We start from the raw sequence: 11164 nt of genomic DNA on the forward strand, positions 1-11164 counted from the left end.
AAAGACAAGTGTGCAATTGAGGTGGAAATGGGCCCTAAGAGGCTTATATAGTCCATGTTGACGCAGGCGGCTGTGATACCTCGGTGGACATGTGGGGCATGTACATGGTATCCCCACATAGTCTTCACCCCATTTTTCAATATCATTTTTAATAAATCTATCGGGTGATAAATTTTAAAAATCCAAAAAAATCAAAACAATTTTTAAATCCAAAAAATTCAACAATCGCACAAAATTCCAAACATTGTCGTACTTCGTGTCGTCCCCTTGAAACAACACAATTTTTTTCAATTTATCGCCCAATGGGGCAATATCATATCATCATATCAACATTTCCATATCGGCTTCATCATCAGTCTCATATTGATATCGGTTTCATATCAGCATATCCTATCAAAATCATTTTTCATATCTAGGGCATCATATCAACAATTTTGGGCAAAAACATCATATCGAAAAATTTTGATGACAAAATTGAGCGTTTTTCTTTGAATCAACATGTGGCCATACGTCGACTCAAAGAGGGGAAAAATGTAGACACCTAAAAGTTGTGCAACAAATTAAGTGAATTTTATTCATTTAATTATCTCTAATTCTTCCAATTAATTAAACCAAGATTTAATTGATAATCCTATTCTTCTATTTTGACCATTAATCAAATTAAAGATTTGATTAATATTTCCCTTCTTCTATCCTAGCCATTTAATTAAATTTACATTTAATTTAAATTCCCCTTTCCCATTTTAATTAAATCTACATTTAATTAAAATCCTCTTTGTATTTATATAAATCCAGATTTATTTATAAATCCCTCCACTTGCAAAATTAAATTTCACATTTAAATAAATAAATATTTATTTAAATCTATCAAATGCAAGTTGCATCCAAAATTGAAATAAATTAATTTTATTTTAATTAAATCCTATTATCCTCCATCCACTTGCAAAATCCTACATCTTCCACTTGCATCTCCTTAATCATTCTTCTAGAAGCCTTCTAATCCTATCTTAATCATCTCTAGTCTCCTAATCATGTCCTTTCCTAAATTTGAGGAGGTCACTTCTCAAATTTGGAAGAAAGTCTTCTAAATGTATTAAAGGCTTCATTTCTTCAACAAGTTAACTCATTGAGTTCCCCCAAATTTGGAAGGACTCTTACAAATTTGTCCCCAAAGTCTTCCAAATGATTAATGGTTAACTCAACCCTCCCCTCATGGTTAGAGACTTTCTCTCTAACTTAACCCTCATCTAACCCAAGGGTCTCATCAAGCACTCATGGCTTTAACCTTGGTTATCCTATTAACCCTTGCACAAGAGTTTACCCTCTGGGTAAAAACTTTATCCAATGGATGACCCTAACCAACCACAACCTTACCTCCTAAGGTAACCTTCATGTCTCCTCAGGCATTTAATGTCTCTTGCATCTCCTCTCAAGCCATCTCAAGGAGACATTTGTCAACTTGGGATTGGATTGAATCCCTCACATGAATTGATAACTTTCAATCCTATCCCTTGTTGAGATTATTCAATCTCAACCATCCCTTGCCCTATTTTCCTTATAAATAGAGCTCTCATTCTTCATTCTCCATATCAAGTTTTAATGCATCTACATTATCGTCTCATAACATTAAGAATCTTGCCTCTCTTTAATAGAATAGCATTTTAGATCATTTTGATAGCATTATAATCTTAGATATGTCATGTTAATCTCATATCATGTTAGCTTCATCTTAGTATCATTTTCATGCTAGTTTAGCTTTGTATCAATCTCCTCATTTTACACCATATCACTATCTAGTTTCATATCTCAATCATTCATTGGGATCATAGTTGCATCCATTTTGATATTAAAATCCTCTAAATCTCGTTCTCTAGGTTGTCATCCAAGAGATCAAGTGCTCTTCCAAGTGAGGGCCACCTTGAATCTTGAGGATCTTTAGAGATAAAGGAGCATGGAACGATTTTAAAGAGTTTTGATTCATTAACTTGCTTTGTTTGGATTTCTATCTCTAATGCAATGTTTCATGTGTGTGTTTGAACTATTCTTCTCTCTTGCAGGTTGATCCCACATTTCCAGCATACACCTTGTATTATTCATATTTCCAACCCAACAAAAATTGATAAATTCCAATGTACCAATTATTTTTCTCAAAATATATTTTTTGGCAATAAATAAAATACTTTGAAGTGTCATTAAGATTTAAAAACAAAAAATAGTTTTAAACTCTAAATGATATCAAGCTAGAAGATATTATGAAAAACAAAAATAATTTTAAACTCTAAGTGATATTGAGCAAGAATATTATGACACCTTTCAAAATCACATGAAAAATACTAATTATAATTATGAATGATTTATTTTGATATGATGAAGATGATTACTCTTTTATATATTGAATTAAACAAAATGTGATTACAAGAAAAGAAAATAGCAATTCAAGAAATGAAAAGAAAAAAATTACAATACCAAACAGCTGAAACCACCACACAAAGATTCTTACATCTAAGTTATATAATAATTACTTCTATATCCAGAGGATGGATTCTTACATCAGAAATATATAATATTCGTTTCCATATAATAAAGATGCTCCTTGCATCATCTCATAATCGTCCAAATCCTCTTCGTTTCTCTATACCATGGATGAAGATATTTCTAGATTGATGGGTAGATTAGGAGTCTTCGTGGACTCTATACCACGGATGAATATTCTTCGGAGGAAGATGACAATGGTACTTCACGCGGTGGGGAGGAGTTGAAAGGTAATGGAGGATTGCTTACATCATCACCGTTTCCTTCCAGCATTTGTACCACCCTGCTCATTGATGGTCGGTCATTGGAATTGTATTGAATACACCAAAGTCCTACTTTCGTCATTCTCCTCACCTTCTCTTCATCTTCCACTTCCATGTCGCATCGACCTTTTTCTCTCAACCTCTTTTCCAACTCCCCACTTTCTATCAATTTGAACGCCCATTCCGGAAAATAAAGTTGACTCGAATGGCTCACCTGCAACTCAATGTTCTTCCTCCTTCCCGCTATCTCCATTAATAGCATTCCAAAACTGTAAACATCTGATTTGTCTGTTACACCTCCCAAATTTATATTCCACACCTCTGGCGCAACATATCCTGGCGTCCCTCTGGTTGCCGTAATTGATACGTGGTCGTCTCCCTTCCCATACAGTTTAGCGAGACCAAAATCAGCTACTTTGGGCGTGAAATCTGCATCCAGTAAAATATTGTGAGGCTTAATGTCAAAATGAATGATGCGCCTGTTACAATCTTGGTGCAAATACGCAATTCCGCGCGCAGCGCCCAAAGCAATTGAATACAATTGCTCCCAACTGAGCTTCTGTTCTTGTTCTTTTCCTTGAAATAGAAACTTCTCTAGGGATCCATTGGCCATGTACTCATATACAAGTGCGCTTCTGAAACCTTCAAAACAATAACCCATGAGGCGAACCAAGTGAACGTGATGAATGGTTCCCAGAGTTGCAACCTCATTCATGAACTGGCTCTCACTCTGTCTCGACTGATCCAAAAGTTTTACAGCCACAAAAAAACCGCTCGGGAGCTTTCCTTTATAAACCATGCCGAATCCTCCTTCCCCAAGTTTATCTGAAAAGTCGTTAGTGATCTTCTTTAGCTGAGAGAATGAATATCTGGTCGGCATTTCATGAATATAACTTTGGAGAAAATTCTCCACTTTCCCAATAGACCCTGAATTCATCGGTTCGCTTGCAACACAACTTTGGATCCATCTAAAGTAGGATGACCTCTTTCGATAAACAACAATAAGAAATAGTGCTACTATCACTATGAAAGCACTTGCCCCAATGGCTATTCCTGGAATTCATGTGTAGTATCATAGATTAGTGACTCCACCATACAAGAAAATTAGAAGAATGTTTAAAACTCACACAAAAAGGTTCCTTAGTATTTACCTGTTATATCTCTGCCTTTTTTAGTTCTGACTGTTATAGCTCGATAAATTGATCTCTCGACTGTTTAAATTTGGTAAATGCTAATCAGATGCGAATATAATTTTTTTTGAACTAAACTGAGATAATCCAATTTCGTATTTTATATTTTCGAATTGCAAGGCAATTAAACTTAATGGGTGCTTAGAAGAAAATATAGAGAGATTTGAACCAAATTATACCTGATGAACATGTGGTTTGATGGGGTGCATCCTCGCAAAAGCAAAGGAACTGGTTTAAATCGGAAATATTAAACCCACACAGACCACCGCTTGAAACGCAACTCTTACATTTCTGGTCTTGTTCCTCTGCAATATTCCAATGGGTTGATGCCTCTTCAACAGTTACCGATTTAAAATAACATCCTGGAACCTCAAGGCCAGGTAGTAGAGCTACACATTGCAAACCACACACAAGAACTTGTAGACTGATGTTATGTCGTTGGATTTGATCGAAGAGACCCCCGTCTTGGATTGCATCTTCGTTGAGATTATATGAAAATGAACAATTTTGGAAACTCGTGTCCTCAGTAATTGTTGAAGTCTGATTATCTGGAAAAAAGTTTAAGATTGTGTACCTCTGGTTTCCAATTTCGATTACCAAATGTCCCTTATCTTCACAGTCGACTTGTAAGTCTGGCAGACCACATCCACTTTCCCTTAAACCAAAAGGATATGGGATTTTTATACCGCCACATGTTTGATTGCTTTCGCAGTTTGTATAACTGACGTCTGCGCATAGCGAACAAGGGAGTAAAAGGGTATAGAGAATGAAGGCATAAAGGAGATTAAAACGAGACATTGGCTGATGGAGGGGCGATTTTATTGAAGTAAAAAGGGACAGTATTGCAGCTACGGGCATTCCTCGTTTATCAGAGAAGGCGAATCCTGAGGCATCTCATTAGAATGAGATCAAGGTAGCATTTGAATGATTCGATTATCTGGTCAAGACCAATTACGTGGTCAATACGCTCCGTGACAACTTTTTCTTCTCACAACTCCCAAATTCAAGATGATTAAGACATTAAATGGGATCAATTATTATATTCAATTGCTTTAGGCGCACTTAATTATGAAGAACCGTGTTTATCAGTTTGAGCTGTAGACTAAATAAAAAGGCATAAGGACAAACTTCAATATATGTACAAAACATCAAGCTTAAATTGGAGGGAACAGGTTGACCGGGTCTATGATATGTGGTGCTTTGTCATTAAAGTTGTTTCTTACTTTAATTCGAGCCATAGCTTCACTAGTCTAATTCCAAGTCACCACAGAAATACATTTTGTTATAAACTTTACACCAATTTCAATTTTTGAGATTTGCTTTGATATCGTTTGATTTATATTATTACTAGTTTAGTCGAGTAATTGATCAATAATAAAATGTAAATACTGAAATTATCTGTGATTTTTAAAAAATTGTTAGTAAAAAAGAATTTGAGTTATTATTCTCTTATTTGATTCAATTAATATTTTTTTAGTATAGAATGTTAAACAATTTTGAAACTTAAATATAGAATTAAAAATAAATAACAAGATAATCTCAAAATTTATATCTTAGAAAATCTTATAAGAGGAAAAAATTACGAGTAGCAATAATTGTTCATCTACCAAATATATTAATAAAATCAAAACAAGTACATAGAGAATATATAACTTATAACTAGTCTAAGTGTGCTTACTATCAAGTCTCAAATATCTTCTACAATGAAATTCTCATCAATTTGATTAGCACAATACTCACAAAAGCCACCATTAATTTGAAGAGGCCTTTGGGCCTCTATTTCTTTTTCAAAAAAACTATACACTGGATTTTTTTCTTTTTGTTTTTTAAGACTACATCTAAATAGCATAGATGGGATGATCATATGGTCCATTGGAATTATTTTATTCTTAAATGTTTTGAAGTTGGATTCTAACTTCTTCTTTTTTATATTAGATATAAGAATAAAACAATTGCATCAACATTTTTGACCCAACGTATTAGAGACTACATAACAAGGAGCCTAACAGACTACCAAATTACTAGATTAATAGATTTGTAGATAGAATATAAATTGATCACCTACCAAACTAATTTATAATAAGCCATATAGTTCAAAATAACCAACATAAATAGTGACCCATAGGCAAAAAGGGCCCTATACATCAATAAAAGAACACAAAATGGGTCATTTACATTTTTACTTATGGCCCATACATTTGAGATCATATATAAAATGAATGTTGTATCTATACAAAACATGTATAGGATAAGCTATTGTACAACTAGTCTTCAACCCATGTTGTCCACCCTTGGGGACCTTCCATCTAGATGATGTTCCTATTCTAGTTCACCATCCCCACTGCAGCTAACTGTTATGATTGATATTGCCTCCCCACCTTCTTGCCTTCATTGATATCATTCACAAAAGCCTCCAAAGCTTTAACAAATAGCGATCTTGCTATTGAACTTGGGCCATGTGTAACCATGCGAAACCTCTGAGAGATAAACTCTTGTAGTGCCATCTTCAATGAACCTCTCAAACTTTTTTTTTGAAAGCCTCATGAGAATAGTGAACTTTAATTCAACATTATAAGCAATGAGTCTTCTTAGAGACTTAGTAAGTAGCCTACCCATCCCCTGAAATTTCTCCTCATTCCTAATGGTCTAAATAACCCATAAAATCTGACATGATAAAAGAGATCAAAATAGATTGTTATCCTTTTTAATGCCATTAATGAAACCAAAGACAACATCAGAATAAGAAAATTTATCTTAAAAGTTAATCCCAAATATGTTCCATTTTTCATTAGCCACAACATAATCAAAGTTTAGATATGCATAATGGATTAATTAACTCTGCAAATACTACAAACATCATTAGCCTGCTGATTAGTTTTAATAGGTAATCTATGAAAGTTAAACAACCATTTAAATCCTTTCTTTTTTGGGCATGATATTACAGCGCCATAGTAAGGAAAACACTTTATGTCAATATTCATCACTATGGTTTAGATTCCACACAGTGTTGATGTGAGCAATCAGATCCTTACAACAAAGAACTTCATAAACCACCTTTTTCTTGGTGTTAATTATTCGAGCACCATCTATCAATGTGAATAGTTTGAATCTATCTTCCACAATAGACTAGTGCTTGGGGAGCTACAATTTACTACAGGGTTTGCTTAAGATAAAATAGGTTCTCTAGTTGGATGAACGCAAGCGATATTTTTGACTGAGAACATTCCAATAGATTAGTTGCCCATTAACAATAATAACATTGAAGCAAAAAATACTATTAATATTACTTTTAGCATAACATCCTTGAATAAGGGCAAGGGCCTACCTTTGTGGAATAAATTCCACCAGTTGGACCTCTCACTGCAAAGGGTGTTATCATCATTGAGGATTCTATTATTATAAATTAGGTTTCTAAATAACTCCCATGCCTTCCATATTACCTTGAAAACATTATAACCACCTAGGGAGATAGGGAAACTACTAGCAAGAAGGTCAGTAAATGGGAGCAACTTCTAGGCCTTCCAGCCTATTTAGGAACAATAATCTTAATAGTATTTCTAATAAGGACCTTCCATCGTTCATTTCCCTCCAATGCATGAAAGATCCATTTGGATGCTAATGCAATCCCTTGTATCTTAAGATCCTTTAGACCCAAGATGCCCATCTTTTTGCTAAGACAACACCATTTCCATTTGACCGAATGCCACTTCTTGTTGCCTCTACCATTGGACTAAAGGAAGTTTTTGATTACTTTTTGAATATCAATGATTTTCTAATTGTTGAACATCCACATAAAGGCATAGTAGAGAATATAGGAGGAGAGAATCTTTTGGTAGACCTGCATTCTGCTAGTCATGGACAAGTACTACCTATTCCATCTAGCCAACTTATTCTCAATCTTCTCTATGATCCATAGCCACATTTTCTTCAAACATGGGTTGACCGCAAAAGGTATACCCGAATATATAACTTGTTTAGAAGGGCACCCCATTAAAATTTATACTTACAAACCCATGTGGGGGATATCCACCCATTCAAGAAGGATGGATTTGATAGAAGAAACCTTGGCTCTAGAGGCTTCACAAAACAAATCAAGTTTCAACATCAAGAACTCCATGTTTACCTCTTCAAGTTATAGGAATAGACTCGAGTCATCAACACACTGAATATTATTATGTGCTCCTTGTTAGGTGAAGTAATTCCCTTGATCTTATGGGAGAAGGAGGATTCCTACTTAAAAGGATAAAACATAACATCAGATGCTATAACAAACATGGAAGGGGCCAAAGGGAACCCTTGCCTAATGGATCTTTCCATCTTAAAAGTTTGAGTCTATGATCCATTGACCTCAACTTGAGCAGACGCATCATTAAGAAAAATCTGGACCATCTAACAACACTCTTTTCCCTAACCCAAATTCTTCCAACATCATGATGAGGAGACTCCATTCAATCAGATCATTTGCCTTCTCAAAATCAATTAGAAACATGCAGGAACCATCTTAGTTGTTATATTTAGCTCAGTTCATTGCCTCCCAACTAGTGATGAGATTCTCAAGAATGTATCTACCCTGAATGAAACTAGTCTAAGTATTTCTCACAAAGTTGGGTAATATATCTACTAATTTGAGCACAATAATCTTAGCTAGGTGTTTATCTAATACATTTAGGGGAGTAATAGGCCTCTAGTTTTTTGTGAGAGAATTTTCCCCATCTTTGGGGAGTAATTCAATCACTCCTTTATTAATATTGGTTCCCAAAGGACCCTTGTTCAAAGCTTCCTCATAAACCTGGAGTTGGTCCAAACTTATCAAATCCTTAGCATTTTTATAAAACTCAATAGGTAAGCTATCTAGACTAGGGGCCTTACCATTGTTGAGAGTGTTGGTGGCCTTGAGAACTACTTCAATAGAAAATGGTTTCTTGAGCACATTAACCTCCCCCTCCAAAAAATTTCTTGGGATGAGGGTTTTGCATTTGTCTCTTGCAGATTGGCTAGAGGGAGAGTTCTCTTTAGAAGAGAAAAAAAATTGGTAGCAAAGAAGGAATGCTTAGTTAATGTCATTCTTGTCCACCAATTCTTTGCCTTCATCCTAGATTCTATCTATCCTTTATTTGAACTCCTTATGTCTTAGAATATTAAAAAGGAACTTAGAGCCCTTATCACCCTACTCAAGCCAATTGATTCTAGCCGTCATATTGATACCCCAAATATTTTTATTTTAAATGCCTCTTAGATAATATTTGGTATGAGACAACAATTGAACTAATTCAAGGTTGGTAAGATCTAATTGGGTCTGAGATTCTAAAGATATCAAGTTATCTACCAACTCCCTTTCCAACTTCTTGTCATCCTTAGCCTTTTTCTTTCCCACTATTTGCAATAGGATCTTCTAGCTATTAATATTCTTATTCTATTTTTCAATGGCAGAGGGAGTGTGGTTGTCCCATCTGTTAATTTGTCTAATCATATAGATAGCACATCTCACATCTTGATCCTTCAAAAGTCTAGCATTGAGAATAAAGCTATCATTTCTCTTATTAGGAGAGCCAACATTAATATAAGTGTAATATGAGCATTGGTAAGATGGTGATTTGAAAAGGTGTATGGGCATACTTTAACAGTGGACTCATCATTTGCTTGTTTCAAGGAGAAAAAATCTTTATTAGGATAAAATTTATCCAACTTGCAATATATTCTCCTCCTCTCTAGAAATTGTACCAAGTGTACCAAATGTAGTTATAATTGTTCTTCTTTCCTTCAAGGGATCAATGAGTTTGAGTTTCTCCTTCATCCTAGTCCAATATAGCTTTTCCCCACTTGTCCATTCAAGATCCAAATCTCTTGACTTAACCTCCTGATTCTCAATCATATTGAAGTCCTCTCCAAATAACCAAGGGATGTCCGAGAGAGTGCTCAACCAATTCTATAAGTCAATTCTCTCTCTGTATTCATTAGAGGTGTAGAGGGAGCAGACTCCAACCTTAATGTATTGGATGCTAACAATGATCCACAACCTTGTTGCATGGGGAACAACCCTTATCTACCACCTTATTAGCCCACTTGCCTCCCAATAGAATGACAAATCCTCCTTTTCTTTTATCATTATTGATAGATAATAGGGGAGCATCTTTCGAGCCATATGAAAGGTTCACATCCAATATGATTTTGGTAGCTTTTAACTTCCTGGAGAAGCATGAAGTCAATATGCTTGTGCTAGTTCAAAAACCTTCAGACTTGTCTGGAGATTTTAATCCCCTAACATTCCAAGATATACATTTCAAGTCCATGAGATACATTTATTGAATGATGTCCATAACAACCTTGAAGCTGTTAAAGCATTTAGGGACAATTGTATTGAATACACCACACTCCTACTTTTGCCAATCTTCTTACCTTATCTGAGTCATCTCCCACTTCAATATCATCTTTACCTATTTCTCTCAACCTCTTTTCCAATTCCCCACTCTCCATCAATTTGAACGCCCAAGCTAGTAGTAAAGATTGACCCACTAAAATATCTACTTAGAAAAGCCACTCTCATAGGGAGGTTAGTTAAATGGGTCATGATCCTAAGTGAGTTCGACATTCAATACACAGAAGGATGGGCCATCAAAGTACAAGCAATTACAGATCAATTGGAAGAAGCACCTTTACTAGACAAAAACCCACTACAAGTGGAGTTTCCAGATATAGATGTGCTCACCATCACACCCAAGAAATGGACCCTATACTTTGATTGATCCTATACCCAACATAGATCAGGTGTCGACATCTTGTTCGTCAGTTTGGAGGGACACACAATTTCAAGATCCTACAGATTGATGTTCTCTTGAACCAATAACATTGCCGAGTATGAAGCCCTGGTCACTAGCATCCAAATAGCTGTGGAATGGAGAATCACATAATTGAAATTTTATGGAGACTCTCAATTAATCATCAATCAGGTCAACGATGATTATCAAACAAAGGATGACAAGTTGATGCCCTACAAGAGAATAATGGACAATTTTAAGAAGTATTTTGTGGACATCACCTTTGAACAGATTCCAAGGTCAGACAATAGAGCTACTAATGCAATGGCCACTATCACCTCGCTCTTATAAATCCTAGATAAACAAAGTCATTAAATGAATTTCTAGTGGAGCAATTATTCTCCCCAGCTTATAACAATTCAGA

General features: G+C 35.2%; 1 protein-coding gene across 1 annotated transcript; it reads right to left on the reverse strand.

Moving 5' to 3' along the window:
• Positions 1-2541: 2541 nt before the first annotated feature.
• Positions 2542-3879, reverse strand: LOC131870173 (rust resistance kinase Lr10-like). Its single transcript, XM_059215825.1, has one exon. The coding sequence runs from the start codon at positions 3730-3732 to the stop codon at positions 2692-2694; it is 1041 nt and encodes a 346-aa protein (XP_059071808.1). The 5' UTR covers positions 3733-3879; the 3' UTR covers positions 2542-2691.
• Positions 3880-11164: the final 7285 nt, after the last annotated feature.

Source organism: Cryptomeria japonica, unplaced genomic scaffold (genome assembly GCF_030272615.1).
Source record: "Cryptomeria japonica unplaced genomic scaffold, Sugi_1.0 HiC_scaffold_298, whole genome shotgun sequence".
Classification (NCBI taxonomy): domain Eukaryota; kingdom Viridiplantae; phylum Streptophyta; class Pinopsida; order Cupressales; family Cupressaceae; genus Cryptomeria; species Cryptomeria japonica.

Coding starts and splice junctions, on each gene's coding strand:
- LOC131870173 (XM_059215825.1), bottom strand. CDS start 3,732: ATGAATTCAGGGTCTATTGGGAAAGTGGAGAATTTTCTCCAAAGTTAT.